This window comes from Ctenopharyngodon idella, chromosome 7 (assembly GCF_019924925.1).
Source record: "Ctenopharyngodon idella isolate HZGC_01 chromosome 7, HZGC01, whole genome shotgun sequence".
Taxonomy (NCBI): Eukaryota; Metazoa; Chordata; class Actinopteri; order Cypriniformes; family Xenocyprididae; genus Ctenopharyngodon; species Ctenopharyngodon idella.
Window position 1 is genome coordinate 24,559,534 of NC_067226.1, and position 18,418 is coordinate 24,577,951.

At 38.3% G+C, this 18,418-nt stretch overlaps 2 protein-coding genes across 3 annotated transcripts in view; one reads left to right on the forward strand and one right to left on the reverse strand.

Moving 5' to 3' along the window:
- chd3 (chromodomain helicase DNA binding protein 3) overlaps positions 1 to 4,985 on the forward strand; it is a 63,311-nt gene extending 58,326 nt beyond the window's left edge. Inside the window, exon 40 of the mRNA XM_051901742.1 lies at positions 1,232 to 4,985. Within this exon, the coding sequence (XP_051757702.1) occupies positions 1,232 to 1,335 (104 nt within the window). The 3' untranslated portion in view covers positions 1,336 to 4,985. The remainder of the gene's footprint in view (positions 1 to 1,231) is intronic.
- A 3,085-nt stretch (positions 4,986 to 8,070) lies between these two features.
- On the reverse strand, positions 8,071 to 17,732 carry tnfsf12 (TNF superfamily member 12). Of its 2 annotated transcripts, none has more exons than XM_051901744.1 (6): positions 16,867 to 17,732; positions 13,060 to 13,141; positions 11,485 to 11,532; positions 11,360 to 11,383; positions 11,151 to 11,278; positions 8,071 to 9,391 (listed from the first exon to the last, which is right to left on the reverse strand). In XM_051901744.1, the coding sequence occupies exons 1-6, from the start codon at positions 17,080 to 17,082 to the stop codon at positions 9,137 to 9,139; spliced, it is 753 nt and encodes a 250-aa protein (XP_051757704.1). In that variant the 5' UTR covers positions 17,083 to 17,732; the 3' UTR covers positions 8,071 to 9,136. The 2 variants fall into 2 exon arrangements, with proteins under 2 accessions (XP_051757704.1, XP_051757705.1); XM_051901745.1 differs by lacking the exon at positions 16,867 to 17,732 and adding an exon at positions 16,526 to 16,827.
- Between the last annotated feature and the right edge of the window lie 686 nt (positions 17,733 to 18,418).

Genomic DNA, 18,418 nt, shown 5'->3' on the forward strand with positions numbered 1-18,418 from the left:
CCATTATGCTTTTTCGAACATTACCTTTCATGGAGTGTGTTAGATAGCTGTTTTTGAATGTAAAGTTCTGCAAAGTTTTAAAGATCAAAGTGCAGCACAAATAAAGTTATTGTCGCCGAAAAAAAAAGAAAGAATAGATTCTTTCAGCGTAAAGGACTCATGCTAGAATTGATACGGAAAAAAACAAATGCCATCATTGCTCTTCATATCATTTTGTATCAAGCGCTGAGGAAGATACGGAGCTGAAATTCAGATATGGTAATAGGCATTTCATTTCCAAAACATGCTGTAAGCAGTAGACCAATCACAACAGACTGGGCCGTCTGACCAATCAGAGCAGAGTAGCTCTCAGAAAGGAGGGGTTTAGAGAGACTGAATCTTCAAACAAACCGTTTTCAGACTCATTGAGAAATGAAGTGATGTGCAATGTATATTATGAGAAAATTAAAGTTTTTTTTTTTACTTTGATGCATGTAAACCTATTGTAGAGGACCTCCAAAACAAAATTAGGAACCTTTAAAATAGTATAATAGGGGCACTTTAAGACCAAATGATTGGAGAGTTCCGAAATACATGAACATATACATGGATGAATCGTTCACTATAAGATCTATAACAATCATTTACAAAAGGGTGGGTTTACATGCCAACTTCAAATGTAATATTTAGATATTATAATTGAGCATTGAAAACTATTGAAACCCATAAGGTTTTTGGTTCCTGTCTGGTAAGGAGTGTGAGCCATCGGTACTCTTGTTCAAGTCTGAACACTGCTTTCTAAACTGAATGTTAGAAAAGGCAGTGGCTCAATTCCACTTATAATAGTCTTCAAGTACATTATTTACGCATACTGTAAGTTTGTTCTTGCCCTCGGTCTAATGCCCTGCATAGTATATGCTTGGGATTAACACGAATACTCAGCAGTGACAGTAGTTAGAAGAAGAAAAAGTTAAGCGCAAACTTGTGGATGAATCATGATTTCTGTGTGAAAAAATTCACATTTTTTCCACACAAGTATGTGCATATTCACGGTTAGTGAATGAAACCCAATGAGACGGAAAGGGAAAAGAGGAAGTTGAAGTCAGAGCCGGTGAGAAATGGAAAACTCAATATAATAAAGATTGGAAGGTCAGATTTAACTTTTGCTGTTTGATTTCAACAAAAAAAGCAAATTAGTGTACAGATCATTAACTTCCCTTCCTGTATGTATGTGTTTGCTGTTTTCCTACAGTGTTGAACGGACCCCCCATGTCGGTAAAGAAAGAGAGGGAGGCAGAGCTTCTGATGGCGCGGAGGGAACAACGCAGCGGGGAGGTGATCTGCATCGACGACTGAATTCAGCGCCTCCCAACCCACACACACACACGCTGATTCAGTCAAAGGACATATGCATGCAAACGTAAACACGACTATTCCTGAACACATACATGCACATGCAGTTTGACGAATGAACAGACTACCCTCAGTATCACGGCAGCACTTTCACAACACCTCGAGTTTCAGCTACTCAGAATTCAGCAGAGCTTACACTCGCCTTTGGTTACTTCCTCCCGAATACGTATGTGCGCATATACACACACAAACATTTTATTTCCTTTCCTCTCATAACTATCTGTCCCAAATCAGCCTCACATTTTAGAACAATCCACACGCTCACGTTCATCCGAAGTCCCGTAATCTCGACTCAGACATGAAGCTGCATGTATGTGGAATAGCTTCACATCACCCACAGTGATTTGTTTTCCGACAGCATGCATCTCACAGTCCACGGTTTAGTCAAGAAAAATGCCTGTGCATTGAGCTGTGCCTACTCTAGGCATAGTGCAGTCTTTCAAGAAAACCCTCATCGTAAGCTATCGTGACGGTTTTGGAGTGCCATGTACCATAAACAAGCTTCAATTTTAAAGCAATCTTTAAAGTGCCCCTATTATGCTTTTTTCAAATATTTTCCTTCAATGAAGTGTGTAATATAGCTGTATAAGTGCACGACAAATAAATTTATTGTCTCCTAAAAGAAAGAATTGCTTCTGAACTGCAGAAATGAGTCGTCAGCAATTCCAGTCTCACTTTCTGTTACAAACCTATGTAACAATGTAATATATTTACATAATGCCAGCATATGGTCTTCTCTGGCTGCCCGCGAACGTCTACTTTGACCCTCAAACACTAGTTGTAGCTGAGGCCTGGAAGAGTTTGGTTCGACATGGTCAACTTTTCAAGAAGAAGACACTGTTTTCAGCGCTGCAAATCCACTTTGATGCACTTCAAAAGGATGAGGACTTGCTCTGGAATTGAAAAACAGAGGCCATCGTCACTGTTTGTATCACTGTGTATCAAGTGCATTTTCAGACTCTGAGAAATGAGGTGATGTGCAATGTATATTATGAAAAACATTAAAGCGTGTTTTGACCTTGGATGCATGTAAATCTATTGTAGGAGAACTCAAAAACAAAATTAGGAACCTTTAAAATCACATAATAGGGGCACTTTAATCTTAATGTATATAAAGGGATTGTTCACCCCAAATTGAAAATCAATTCATCATTTACATTCCAAACCTGTTTAAAGGATTAGTTTACTTTAAAATGAAAATTACCTAAGCTTTACTCAATCTAAAGCCATCCTAGGTGTATATGACTTTCTTCTTTCTGATGAACACAATTGGAGTTATGTTAATAAGTCTTCTGACGTGTCAAAGCTTTATAATGGCAGTGAACGGGAAACAACAAGTATTAAGCTCAAGAAAGTGCATCCATCCATCATAAACATACTCCACACGGCTCCGGGGTGGGGTTAATAAAGGCCTTCTGAAGTGAAGCAATGCGTTTGTGTAAGAAAAATATCCATATTTAACAAGTTATAAAGTAAAATATCTAGCTTCCGCCAGACCGCCTCCTGTATTAAACTTAGAAAGTGTAACGCCTCTCGGAGTTCAAAATGCCTACGCTACATCCTACGCCTTCCCTATTCAACTTATGAAAAAAGTGTAACTGACGCGAATATGGAAGTTGAATGCAGAAGGCGGATATTTAGATATTTTACTTTATATCTGGTTAAATATGGATATTTTTCTTACACAAACACATTGCTTCACTTCAGAAGGCCTTTATTAACCCCCCCGAGCCGTGTGGAGTACGTTTATGATGGATGGATGCACTTTCGTGAGTTTCATACTCGTGACCCCTGTTCACTGCTATTATAAAGCTTGGATATTTATTAATATAACTCAGATTGTGTTCATCAGAAAGAAGAAAGTCATATACACCTGGGATGGCTTGAGGGTGAGTAAAGCATAGGGTAATTTTCATTTGAAAGTGAACTAATCCTTTAACTTTCTTTTTTCCTCAAAACACAAAAGAAGGTATATTGAAGAACTGTTTTTTTTGTCCACACAATGAAAGTCAATAGGGTCCAAAACAACATTGGACCCCATTGACTTTCATTGTATGGTTAAAAAAAAGAAATATTCAGAATCTGTATTTGTTTCAAAGAAGAAAATGAGTCAAACAGATTTGGAACAGAAATTTCATTTTGGGGTGAACTGTGCCTTTAAGGACGTGGGATTTAAGCATAGTGATGATTTGGTTTGGGAGGATATATATAATTTTTTTAAAAAGAGGTGGAAAAAAATATAACAGTACCCTGGCTAATTTTCTGCATTTGTCAGAGAAAAAAAAAAAAAAAAAAACACGAGGTAAAGTTTATAACCTACCACGACAGTAAGGAAGTAATGTATTATGTTTGATTATAACAGTATTGGCTGCAGTATTGCCTTGGGATAAAAAGACATGTTTGTAATGAAGTTATTTAGCCTTATATTGGGACATCAAGCATTGATATGTAGAGTTCCCTGCCTTTTTAAGTATTGACCCTTAATCTTGCGTTACAGTGAGGTGAAGAGACTTCATCTTCATACCTCCCTAATAACGTTCAAGATTGTTACTGAAGCACGTCTGGCAGTCCTACACTTTCCAAACTCCTCTTTCTCTCTTTCTCTGTCATGCCCCTGTCACTTCACCCTCACCTTCTTTCATTCAATCAAATCGCTCACATCTCACTCCTACCCTTTATTCACATTTCTACTTGTTTTTACGAGCTCTTTGATATTGTTTGCATATTTAAACCCGGTTTCATTGTGTTCTCCTGTTTTTAATTCTTGTTATTACAACTAAGATTATTGTTGTTGCTCTTGATGTTGTCCTTGATGTTACGATTGCGAAGCTTCTACCAAATGAAAATAATAATAATAATAAAAAAAAAACAGTCGAAACATTGATGCATTGTATGTTTGGTCCATGACATTTCTCTATAGCGGACCTCTTGTAATAATATTCCATGAAGAGGTTGAACGGACTTCGGAATGATTGATATCATTGCTATCTAACAAACATTGCTTATATCTAGATTCGGGGCTTGCCAACAAATAACCTGTATGCAGTGGATCACATGTAACCATGAAATTGAAAACATGAATGCATATATTCAAATCAGCAAATGAAATTCCTTCTGCAGTGTTTCTTCATGATCTTTGGCTCCTACAAATGCAAAGCCTTGTAATGTAATCGCCTTAAATGGTAATACAACTGTAAAGGGTTAATCAGCAGATGTGAACTCTGTATATGGCTGCAGTTGTACTATCCCTAGCTAGGCCTCAACTCTGACAGATCACGAGTTGAAATGTTAATTTATTTGCCCCAGTATAGTTCTGAAATATTGTTAATTTCAGTGCTTGGTATTATTTGGGAGAGTTGTGTCAAATCAAGCACTTTCTGTCCATTTTTCATTTCTGTCTTTTAATACTTTTTTGTTTTCAGCCTTTTTTGCATTTTGTTTCCTGCTAAGCGTTACTGTGTACGTTGTGATTCCAGACAGTCAGTGACATTGTTGTGATCAACATTCGGCACACCGAACGGAACATGTTAATAATGCATCTTTCTCTCTTTTGTTTTGTTTGTTTGTAATAAAATAAAAATTCAAATGAACAATTTCTAGTTTGCTATGCTTGTTATCAGGTTATCAAAAGAGATGACACAAGGTTGGGAGAATTTGATCAGTTTAATGATACGTCTATAGCAGGGCTCCAGACTGTGACTAAACAAAAAAAATAATTTGCAAAAGTAATTTAAAATCCAGTTGGGAATGTTTTGTGGCGTCCATAAGCAGTTTTGACAGAAGTCCTCTTGTTAAAGTGCGCGCCAGTGTCTTCTACAAGCAACCACGAATGCGGTGCCAGCCATGATGTCTGATTCGTGAACAAATGACTCTTATGAACGGGTTCTTTTTAATGAGTCACTCAAAAAGATTCATGAAACAGCCCCAGATGCCCTGTCCCAAATGACAACTTCATATGCACTTAGGTCTTGTGGAATAAAGCCCAAAGTATACTTTGGTTTTTTACGCATAAGCGAGCGCACAGCATTGCAATGTATACTTCATTTGACTTGCATGCGTACACAGGCATTCGACGTGTGCGCAGTTTTGAGCAATCTCTCGCCACAAGTTACAACCCATGTAAACATCTTTGTATTCTTTCATGCTAGAGTTGTAGAAATGAGGGTACTTTCTAACCTCTTTGCACAATCTCTCATCTATGTAGGCCTCCATTGTCGCTATAGCTTGGATGCGTTCCGGTGTGGTGAGAAATCGGGTCTCCATTAGGACCCCATGTGATCCCATAGAGTACCTCAGGGATGATGTGTTTTTGTAGGCCAACCCAGAAGTTAGCGGCGCACGGGTTCCCTCGATCGAAAGCCTATGCATTTTTCCGATAGACTTTTGGAAAATCGCAAAAAATAAGCTCTGTGTTTAACAAAGGGTTATGACACTTACACGTTTTGTCTATCAAGATAATCTTTACAAGTTAACACAACATTTATACATTTTGAAGCCTAAATAAAGTCGTCAGATATAAAAAGCTAACAGTAGGCTATAAACGGACTACAGCACACCATGGTCGCGGATCAACGTCACCACCACCAAGCTTCCTCAAACTTTATTTAAAAACAACTTTATTTAAAAAACATGCTTGCTGATTATGATCTGTGCTGTGTATGAATACTTATCCACTTTTTCATGAGAAATGCTGTCCAAATGTCCTGTTTGTCATGATGAGGTCTAAAGTCCCCGCCGAAGGAAGTAGTCCCTTTTAGCAATTTGTTAGCAACCGCCGTTTTTAAGACACAATAAAGGTTTAAAAAAAATCACAAGCGGGTTATAACTGGTGTATTTTATGTCATAGATCAAAACGTGAAAATATTTAGAGGCTTTGTTAACCACAGACCTTATTTCAGGCGATTTAGCAAAAACCCATTCAAAAAACCCATAGACTTTAGGGTGATGGAACCGGAAGTCCTAAAATGCTAACTTGCTTCCGGGTTTTGCCTACAAAAACACGCCATCTCTGAGGTACTCTATTGGTTCAAATGACTTTTAATGGGTAGTATTTTTAGCACCTGATTATAATTCCTGGAGAATCACGTTATGATTTATATAACAAAATGTGTTATAATGACCATTATTATCTTTTATATTACATGGTTCATTCATATAGGCTACTAGTATATAACTGAAGCTATAGGTTATGAAATCAAGCATTTCTCGTTCTTACTGTTTTTTAGTTAGCTTATGTACTAGCATAGCATACATCTACCCGATTAGCCTGCTAGCTTAGCTTATATTAGGTATTTTTTTTTTGCTTCCAATATCTGTTTCCAGTTTGTTTTGTTATTTTATACATAGGCATTCATTTTATATTTCAAGCATGTTGTTTGTGCACTTATGTAATAAACATACAATAGCGAAATAGGTTATAATTAGTTAAGACATCACGATAACAACTTTTGATCAGGCATTACCGCCTGGGTCCTAAAGGAGACCCAATTCCTGGGGGGACTTGATTTCATGACACCGGTCTGTTCTGTTTATGCAGTTTTTCTTAAACTACCTTGTGAATCAACGGCCCCAGGGCACGGCTGCCTTCTTGTGGATAAACTAATTACTGCAAAAAAAATTTAATACAAATGTGTGACCTGCGCGGTTACAAAAATCCGGCGGTGCGCATACAGTACATTCGTACTATTCTGATGACGAAACTAGCGTCACGCGCACTGTACGCTGACTCTTGCGTACGCGTAAAAAGTGAAGTATACTTTGGGCTTTACGATAGCTGTTCTCAGAATTGTGAGATAAAAAATCTTTCAGAACCGTTACTGAATTCACAACTGACCCCTTTGAAATGTACCAGGAAACGATTCTGTGATTACTTTAGGTTTGTGTACTGGAGCTTTGTATTGTCAGATGACACACACACAAAAAGAGCATTTGTTTTATCCATCTTCTTGCCTTTGGTACTGTCAGACTTTACTGATAAATGTTGAAATGAAACATGCCATTTAAAGTGTCAACATTTGGTCTTTTCCCTGTTTGACTTATTTAATATTAGCCTACACTATAATTGATATGGTAACTTGTAATGTAACTTCTTCAACAGTTTTACAGGTCCTTTGGCTTTGAAAGCCTCCAGAGATTACATTCTTGATACCTTCTCAATTCCCATAAATGTTGTAACCTGATTTACAGGTTAAAAAAAAAAAAAAAAAATCAGATGCTCTAAAAAAATATGGCCATGAAAACAAAGAAACACCTTGTGTGCATATTTTGAAATAAAAACTGCCTCCGTCTCCTCAAATTCACACGTTTACTCTCACAGAATCTGTCTGTACTTCATCTCGACTATAGGTCAGGTTTATCTTGGATGTTTTAAAAGCAGAAACTGTGCCGCTAGCCAAATGTGAATTTTGTGCGAGGAGTGAACCCAAACAGACAAAAAAAACTACTGAGTAGACAAGGGGGAAGGAATGGGGCTAGAAATCAGGGGGGAATAAGCACATGTTTTTCCTCAAAAGGTTTTCAACTATTTGCTGCAGATTCCGATACAGGAAGTGAGAGTCCAGAAGCAAGTGGAAATGAGAAGGTTTGCAAGGGTCCGTATGAGGGTTGAGGAAATACAAAGAGGAAGCCAATTGCGTTATTAGGAAACCCATTTGAGCCAAAGTGCATTTCGAACGGCGGTTGTAATTTCCATTTCAGATTTAATTAACAGTATTGACAAGATTTACAAAAGGCTTCAGGAGCGGTAGGTCAGGTAGACATTGACAGATTCGAGTCACCAGTGGTTTCATACATTTCTAATTAGTGAGATTAAATGAAATTACGATGGTATAAAAATCTGCAACTTTACCTTTTAAAAAAATAACATGAAATTGCACATTATATAAAAACTAAAGGCATACTGTGACTTTTTTAAAGGTCTAAGCCGTCCATGCCATCAACCTGTACACATAGTCCACTTTCAGTAACAGTACAGTACACAAAATACATCATCTGCTTCAAGAAGTCACTGCCTTTTCCTTGATAAATATTAATATATGTTTCATATATCACAGTGACAGTGTATTTGGAGAGAAAAGGTGTGTAGCTTGTTGTTTCAAATTGATGCAACAACAATAAAGTTATTTGATGCATATTTAGTCACTCAGAATTTTCAAAACAACCAACCAAAACCTTCATTTTTCTGCGCTGAACCCATCCAGTGGTAAGGCAGTTCAGGAACTGGGGCAACTCTGTTTTGGTCCAGCCAAGTAACCAGTGGTGAAACCTCTCATGCTTGTAGTGGCCTGCAACGCTGCTGAAAATTCATAGTCCTTCTGTTCAAACTGGTTATGCCAGTATATAAGCCAACCACGCTGCTGGAGCAATGTCTCTGGTATGCTGTAATTAAATGCTATATTTATATAGTAGAAATTGTGCTGGTTTGCGTTTAATAAGGCATTTGCAGCCAGACCGACAGAGTACCAAATGATTCTCCATAAATTGGTCCAACAAGGCAAGTTGTGCAGTCATTAACATCCCGATGACATCTTAATGGAAGGGCACTTGCGTTCATAAAGGGGTCATCTGTGACCGTGGACAGCTGGTTATAGAAACGTTCCTCGTTGAGTCAAAATTTCCTCTGTCAAGGCAATGCCAGGTTCAGAGAGACAGGTTTAGGTTAGGTACTTTTGGAGCAGTGATCTGTGGAAAACTATAAAACTATGTTGTCCATACAGTTGAGGCGTCTGGAAAAATGTCCGTGCCTCTAGTTGACTTTGAAGAGGCCAAAGTAGTGTTTGCCCGACATCTGCAGACTGAAAGAACTTCCGGTGACGGCCTTCAGCTCGGCGCCCTTGTTAAGGCGTAGGAGGCCGGAGACCTGGCAAGGCTTCAGGAAGTGAAACTTGTGGGAGCCAGAGGCTGGTGTGGTTCCGTACCCCTCGATGCACTGGAGTGAAGGGCCTTTAGAGACGGACACCTCGAGCTTCACGTACTGACTCTGGTTCTCGTTGAAGTGTACCTGGAGGTGGAAATGCAGAGAAAGAGAACAAGTGAAACAGGAATGTTATGAGAGACCAATTCAGAGTAGATGGAGAAAAAAAAAAAAAAATCAACAGGGAGCGAAAGAAGAAGTTATGATTAAACCAGAAGCCTTTTGATTTTATTTCTCAAGAACCACAGAAAGTTGAATTGGAAATTCAATACCGGTAATGCATTCTGGGAAATTAAGTTTTTTTGCAGACATGCATTTCCACAACAGTTAATTTATTAAATATGATAAAATATAAATAAATTTCTATAGGTGGCATATTATTCTGTCTGTCTATCTATCTATCTATCTGTTTGTCTGTCTATCTATCTATCCATCTATCTGTCTGTCAATTAATAAGTATATCAAATAAGTAATCAATTACTGTAATTTAAAGCTGCAGTCTGTAAGTTTTGCCTCTTTGTCACCATCTCTGTTTGAAACCTGCAATTACAGTTATTTGCGGAATTATCATCTTTACGTGGGTTGTGCCTCGGCACGACTCCTCAGCGCGGATGAATCTAATGTTTGCTGTCAGTCACCACATCGGTGTGGATACTGGACTTCGGAATCACAGATTCTACGTCTTGGAAGTATGACTAAAATAAGAATTTTCACCAGAAAATGTCATCTGAACAAGTAACATGTCTGCAACTGTTGTTCTGACCAACTGAGGAAATAAAGCAATAAATCGCACTGCCAATGGTGATTACATCTAACGATCGCTTTGCTCGGATCACATCAAACCATGCAAATTATTATTATTGTTATACTTTGTTCTCAAATTGTTTATGTTAAAAACATCAGCATTGCATGACTGTGTATTTAGTGTGTATTAGCGTTACCTGTAGATTTGAATTTCTGTAGCCACTCCGCAGTCCGAAGTCTTTTGCTTTTGACTACGGGTGAATCTCCAGTTGTCACTGATGATTGTCATTTGGACCTTTCTGGATTACAATCCACCATCAAAACGACAAGTTTAATTATTAGAGCTGCTGTGAGAAAAGGCTATAAATGATCCGTCACCTGTAGCATCCTCACATGCCATATAGCCTACTAGCTGGGACTCCTTCTTTATGTAAACAGACGTGACGTAATGACGCAAAGACGAATGGCTGCATGCTCAAATTTCCCACGGAAACCCACCAGTACCATCCGGATTAGGAAACGTTATTACGTTGTGAATCGGGCTAAGGTAAGGAGATAGTTTTGAACACTGGCTGGTTATGTACTTGCTCAAAAATTGATTTTGAATCATTTTTAACCAAAAAAAAGTTACGGACTGCAGCTTTAATTACTTTTCCCTTGAAAAAATAAAGGATTACTCTTAATTTTTCTGTCATTTAATTACAGTTACTTCTGATGTAATTAAATATTGCCTTAAATATTGTATAGATTATAGAACGATTCTATATAAAACAATACTAGATTTAACATCAAAATATAACATCTAATGATAAAATATTTTTTATGCAACCTTCTCCCTTGAAATACTTTGGTTCAAAGAATAATTTATGAAATTTTATATTATTTATTTGAAAGAATTAAAAGAGCGGTTTCACATCTATCCTTGTATTGTTCAACTGGTAGAGGTTGATATGGGATTTAGAAAGTAATTAGTAATGAGTAATGCAATACTTTTTAGAGAAAATAATTAGTACAGTAATCTAATTACACTGTTGAAGATGTGGTTAGTAGCTAGTAATTAGCATCGCAGGTGATGTGCATGGAAAGTTTGCAGAAAACTCACTTGACAGTACAGGAAGTAGACTCCGGCGCGCTCCACTTTGAAGGTGCCGGTCTCTGGATTATAATGAACTGCCCTGCTCATATTCAGCTGCTCCTCAGTCCATCCTTTAATGACTCCCTCGTTCCCCACTAGGACGCACACATTATTAGAGAATATTCCAAATGATGCATATATATATATATATATATATATACTTCCAAATAACTCACCTTTTTGGAATGAATTATTGGTTACTGTTAAAAAATGAGATAATGAGATGTATATTAGGCTGGGGGGACACAGAAATTGGTTGTTTCATTGATAAATGAACTGATTTGCAATACTGTCAACTTACTCTCAAAATGAGAAGCCACTTTTCGTCCATTTCCTTTCCTCCCTCCCACTTGCAAGATAAAGACAAAAGAAAGGCATGTTTTGGAAAAAGAGACAAAACTCTCTGGGATGCAGATAAGAGTCATCCATGTGGAGCTCCTGCAACTTCCAGCATTAAACAGCTGTGCAGATGCAAACATCATGGATTAATCTAGAATAATTTATACACCAGCTGAAGTCCTGATTGTCAAAGCAGATGGTGAAATATTTCCTTTCAGCTCTGTTCTACACTTCTCCTAGCCTTTGTTTTTCAGTAACAGGCACCATGCACAGTATTTTCTACTTTCACCCCACCAGCTGGTTCCAGTCAACAAAGAGGCAAAACTAAAAATTATACAGTGCAAGAAAAATGAATTGTTGGCTCTTTCTTAACCTTTCTCATACAGAAAATAATCTTCCTATGAAATGAGATAGATTAACAGCTATGGCTACCGTTCAACTAAATGCAGTTATTCAAACAAACCACCTTGAGAAATGTGTTTTTTTCTTTGCCCTTCTCCAGAGACTCTCGAATCTCGCCTCAGGGAAGCTGCCTGAACTCCCGGTAGTCTGTCAAAATATGCACTGACTGATCACCTATGTCTCAGACTTCAAAAGGAACCTCATAGAAACGGTTAAAGCGACTGTTATTTCTGGCTGACCGTTTCAACTTGAAGCCGTGACTGTCCCTAAGGGGCACTATTCTGGGCTAGGAAAACAATATATTTTGAGGAATGATTGTGGATAAGCATTTTGGCTCTGAAATCAGACAGCCGTCAGGTGTCAGCTGAAGACTTGCGGCTGCTCATTAGACTTCTGAGGGTCCATCTGTTCAACACTAATGTCTATTTTGTTGATCTTTCTGACCTGAGCTCCTCACTTTCTGTTGTTTTTACCCTGTTGGCACTGTTTTTTCCACCTTGTACTCGGGAGAATGGCCTTAAGATGTCTTATCGCATAATTGCAACAGAATTAAAGTAAGTATATTGCTAATTAAAGCTATTTATGTCTTCAATGCAGGGGTCACTTGCTTTAGAAAGTTGCTAAAACCAATATGCCCTTGCGGTCCTTGTGCCAGCTGGGTTTTGCCGGGTGCGTGTCCATCTAGCTCAAACCTGTAATTTCTGCTGTCATTCAGCCTGCTGCCTACTGTTTCCTGTTGCAGCTTTTGGAAACATATGCCCATGGTTTACCCAAGGTGCCTTGGTGTCCAAACTGGTTTGGTTTCTGTAAATATTCCGTGCAAAGAGCGAAGATCATCCTTCTGCAGCTGGAAAGACTGCAGGTGATCCAAGGTTTTCTGACAACATCTGTCATGTGTCCGTTTTACAGCTACGTGTTTAATAGCGTTTTTATACATCTCCTGCATTTTTTTAATCTCTACGGTTTTATTCACTTTCCTTCAAAGAGTAATCTGCGATTGCTATAATGAATGGTCTGCATGTGAAACTATCATAATCACAGATCATTTTTTCAGTTTTTACTAGTCAAGTGCTTTGAATGGATTTCAATAACTGGCTTCAAGCCTGACATTATGACATATGATGTCCTTCAGTACCATCTCTGCGGAACCTCTGACTCTCCAGCAGTTCGCGTTTTTCCAGGATGAGCTGGAAGATGGCCTTGCGCTGCATATTCACCTGCAAGAGAGAGAAAAAACAAGCGAGAGTAGAAGACAGAATAACATTTTTCAACACGCTCAACAGCTTTTGCAGACAGATATGGGAGACAGACGACACCAGCGTGACTGGGCCAGGAATGGAACCTAAATATGTGTGTCAAGTTTGAGCAGGCCACTGGGGAGAAACACTGCTGGCTTCTATTAACTGGCGTTTTGCGGGTAACCCATGCAGTAGTCATAGCTTTTGAAATAATCAAACCCAATCTGGAGGCGTTCCTGAGCGAGACACAAACAAAGTCACCAGAAGCCTGGCAAACACTAAAACTCAGTTTTTAATAGGTCAACCACTTCCCCTAAATGAAAACCAGTAACAACACCTTGTAATGTTTTTTTTTTTTTACCTTAATGCAATACATTCCGGGAATGATTCTCTGTTAAAAGGAAACTTTAAATTAAGTGAAAAAGAAAAGCTGACAAACAATGTGACAAGCATGTGAAAGCTTTGTCAGCAGTTTAACAAATGTCTGGCAACAGGAACTGCGGTTGTGCCTCAAAGTGAAGTGAGTACCTGTCCATCTGGACTTTTAATCTACTCCATGCAAAGTATAACACACAGTTAGGGAGTGCACACAAATTGTACTATGCTACAGAAGACAAAGTTAGAAATATTTGGGGGGAATGCAGTAATTAAATTAATATGCACAATAGCTTTAGTAAATTGCTTGCCCTTGTGGAAAAATATGTACTGTTGCCAGATAATGCTTACAAAACATCAGATGAATGTAGCTGAAGCCAAACTGTAACAAAAAAAAAAAAAAAATTCCACAGAAAACATTTTCCCCGCATTTACATACATAAACAATGGCTGCATCTGAAATTGCATACTTCCCTATGTAGTAGGCGAAAAACAGTATGTGACCAAAAAAAGTATGTCCGAATTCGCAGTACTCATAAAAGAGTTGGCAAAAAGTACCCGGATTACTTGCTACTTCCAGCGAGATTCTGAAGTGTGCGTACAGTGGACACTTTATTATCCCATGAGGCCACGGGAGAGGATTTGTGAATGGAAGTGAAGCGACGTAACTGACGCTGGTAGGTCACATCATAATGACAACATGGCGGATGTAGTACATCCGAATTACATTCATACTACACACAAACTATATAGAACATATACTTTTTTAGTAGTCGTGAAGTAATTACCATTGTTGCGGGCAATTCATTACAAATAACTTGAGTTACATAATTAGATTACTTTTTCAAATAACTAGTAAAGTAATGCATTACTTTTTCATGTTTACAACAAAATATCTAAGTTACTTTTTCAAATAAGTAACGCAAGTTACTTTTTCACATTTATTGACTTACAGCTTTCCTGTCCCCATGTTGAGAGAAATAAAGTGCAAAGTTGTTGCACTGTGTGAACATGATGGTTATTGTAGTTCTAGACTAAATGTGAACATGCATTTACTCATCTCACTTGCATGAAAATATTCAGTATTCCTCAAAATGAATAAAAACAGTGAAATGGAATCTCAGAATTGTATGGTAACCTGTAATAATTAACTATATAATAAATTACACAAATATACTGTATGTATTTAATCTCAATTTATTAACCAATGTCTTTGCTGCTGACCTTCAATGACTTAATTCAACCATACTAACAAGCAGAAATTACTTTAGATTAGATTTAGAAATAAGACTGTTTAACTTCCATCTCCTGTATCCTATTTTTCTTCAATCCAGAATGGCAGCACAGCTGAAAGGTTTGTTTGAGTTGCGCCCTCTACTGTACTGGGGTAAATATACATTTCCTTCAGCCTGAGGCTTATTCATTTCACTTTTGGTGTGAAAGGGCCTTAAAAAGAACCTTTATTTGTTGTTATTAAAAAACAAACAAGCAAGCCCAGCCCAAGTGAGAAAAAGTAACGCATTACTTTTCATAAAAAGTAACTAAGTAATGCAATTAGTTACTTTTTTAGAGAGTAACAATATTGTAATGCTAAAAGTAACTTTCCCCAACACTGGTAATTACTTATTCAAAATAAGTACCTACTCAAGAGAGTATGCGATTTCTGACGAAGCCTGAAAGTAGCTAACGTATTTTCTTGCTAATAGTTACTCGCTAACATTGCTTGCTAACATTACTTGCTAAAAAACTGTTCAGAGAATGAATTTAATCTACAAATAAGGTAAGGAAAAAAAATAAGCATACTTTTAAATGTGTGTTTGAGTTTGTCCTAAGTAGTGATGTTTCGTTCGAATCTGTGTTTTGAACAAATCTTTTAAGTGTTGAATCGCTCTTGAATCCAGTTGGGGGAAAAAAAACGTTTGAATTTGAACTTACTTTGCGACCGTTGAAAAAGTATGTTCTATAGCCTATAGTAAGAATGTGTGTAGCATGAATGTAATCCAGACATAGCCTACTACTTCTGCCAGGTTGTCATTATCATGTGACCTACCAGGGTCAGCTGCATCGCTTCACCTCCATTCATAAATCCTCACCCGTTGCCCCATGGGATGGTGTCCATCATATGCGCACTTTAGAATCTCGCCGAAAATAGTAGGTCATCCGGGAACTTTTCGCGTACTGTTTTTCAAATACTATGTATTTGGACATAATACTCTTTTGGCATACTGTTTTTCACTTACAATATAGGAAAGTATTCGATTTCAGACGCAGCAAAAGACTTTATCTGGTATTTCATTCATTATTTCGTCGTTGTTTTTTACACGTTTGTCACACGAACAAGCAATTTAAGTGTAAGGAGCCTAAAGTACTGCAAAACAAATACCATAGCTTATATGCTAATTCAGTGACCATAAATTAATTCGGTAACAGCTAAGACCAATTCATAAGTGTTATTGATTCACTAAAAAGAACCGGTTCACAAGAGTCCTTGGTGCGGTAATCGCTCTACACTGGTCACGGTGTATAATCTGATTCCCTAAAAAGAACCGGTTCATAAGAGTCATTCGTTCTGGAATCATTAGCGGTGTTAGGGCGCTGCTGAATAGATGTGCAGGAACTCTCTCAGAACACAGCCTACTTTAGTAGTCTTTCGTCCACATCGGCGGAAAAAAACACTTAACAGAACCGAACGTTACGAAATAGTCCTATAATTAAACTACACTCAAGATGACAACAAGCCCACTCATGAAAAAGTTGCCTATCTTTATCTGAGGGTAAGCTTCTATAAATGGCTGCTTACATGTCGCAAATCATTTAACCATAATTACACAAACGCTTTTACGAGACACTATTGTCAATTGGCTTCGAAACGCGCTCGTGCCAAGTAGTCTAAGATTTCCAGTAAATTGCCCTAAACATGGAGCAAAATTGGCAACAAAACCAGCACACTTGGCAGCGACTTTAGAAACTAAATAGGCCATAACTCACAGCACCCCGCGCGCAAAGTCTGGAAGGATCATAAAAACGCGTCCCGCAGACCCCCAGCGGTGCCGCAGCTGTATGTTTGTATAATCAAGTGCCTCGGAATTATATGATTACATTCCTTATGATATACCTCCCCAAAAAAAGCTTGCAAAGGGCTTTCATGGTCAGGACCACAAGAGCGTGAAATAACCTCGTGATTAAAAGAAAGAAAAAAAGCGTAATTGCAAAATCACTGCATGATTAGTGAGAACTGTCTTGACAAATGTGCTCGAGAATGCGTGCGTGCATGCATCTGTCATGCACTTGAAAGAGAAAAACCAAAGCAAACGAGTCATCGCGTTTACCTGCTCTAAGCGCTCCTGCAGAGTTTGGAAAGACCTCGACAGGTCCCGCGTTTGTCGCAATGTCCACACTGTAAATATGGCACTGCACACGGCCAGTGACAGCGCGAGCGCGGCCATGAGCGACCAAACCAAGCGCAGTGTGCGGATCCGTTTCCTCTGAAAAAATCGCTGCATTGTTGCGCACACGGGTCGTTTACCGTTCTGAAGCTTCCACATCAATCATTCTGTCCATATTCCACGAGAACATCTCTGAGCCTCTTTGGTAGGTCCCATGCGCGAGAGCTTCTTCAACTTCAGTGCAGCGCGGTCAACACGAACCCTGTTGCAAACGTTGCAAGATTGACCCCAGCAAATCAGTCGCCGCTGGCAGTGCTTTGGTATACGGAGAACTGTCTGCGTTTATTGCATAAACTGCAGCTGGCCCAAATGGCATAGCAATATTCCTTTCATTCTTGTGCAGAGAGTTGACAGTAGCAAAGCAATACTGTGGGATTTGGATTTTATTCGCATCTTCCAGAGACCTGATTCTTTGGCATGACTTCCTCGTGTTCTCTTTGATAAACAGATCATGGTCTAGTCCACAAGAGGTGTCATTTCAAAGCACTTCTGCGTCCATGTGCTCAAGTATGCACTGCAGGGAAGTGAGTCCTGCACAGCAGTGGAAAACAGATTTCCTTCCCCCCTCGTGCGGTGCCAAGTATTCTTATTCTGTAGTGAAATACTTTTTAGCTCTGTCCTGATTCAAATCAGCAAGTGCGTTTTTCCGCGTCTTTCTCTAGGGGGCTGGTTGAACAGGTTGTTTTCTAATGTTTTACAGAGTGTGACCATGGACTAAGTAAAGAGTTCTGATTAAATTGTCACTAAATCCCGTACTAATGGAAAAAAAAATTTTTTGGAAAAAAGAGAGAGACATCAAAAGTATATTATTGTGTTCAAACAACACATGGGCTCTATTTCATATTCCATCATTACGCATTTTGGATTCTTTATGTAACCGGAATCAACTCATTAGATCATTAGTAGAAGTTATGTGGCCTATAAATTAACTTTGTGTGTGTGTTATTTCATTAGCAGTGGTTATTAAAATACTAGCACCTTCAAATGGCATGTAAATTGTTTGCTTGAGCTGGGTTTTATCTTTTAATCCTAAATGTAACATGTTGGAAAGGGTATTTCTAAAATATGTTGTCATTTTTATCTAATCTGTGGTCTCTAAAATGATAAGTAGTGCAGTCTAATAATTGTTTCCTAACATAAACGTCAATAATGTGAAGATGTGTGTAGTTCTGCTCAACTTTCTCCCTTTCATAATAAGACCCAAACCACAGGATGGTTTCCTGGCTATGAGTTTAATTATTATGAGTCAGAAAATGAGCAAATCAGAGCCTGCGTCTGATTCACAGTGTTTTACTCATTTAATTCGCTACGAGATTTTAATGGATTAAACGAAGGGACATATGTACTTCAAATTTATTATCTCAGTTGTTATTAACATTGAAATACTATTTGAAATCCTCAGTGAAGTGCTCTGGAAAAGGTCCTAAATGTGGTA

Bases quoted from the DNA above. Each gene is read 5' to 3' on its own strand.
- tnfsf12 (XM_051901744.1), bottom strand. From the start codon at position 17,082: ATGTGGAAGCTTCAGAACGGTAAACGACCCGTGTGCGCAACAATGCAG. The intron at 13,142-16,866 runs GTAAACGCGATG...TCTCTCTTGCAG, and splicing joins TGCAGGAGCGCTTAGAGCAG to GTGAATATGCAGCGCAAGGC. The intron at 11,384-11,484 runs GTAAGTTGACAG...ATTTTTTAACAG, and splicing joins AGTGGCTTCTCATTTTGAGA to TAACCAATAATTCATTCCAA.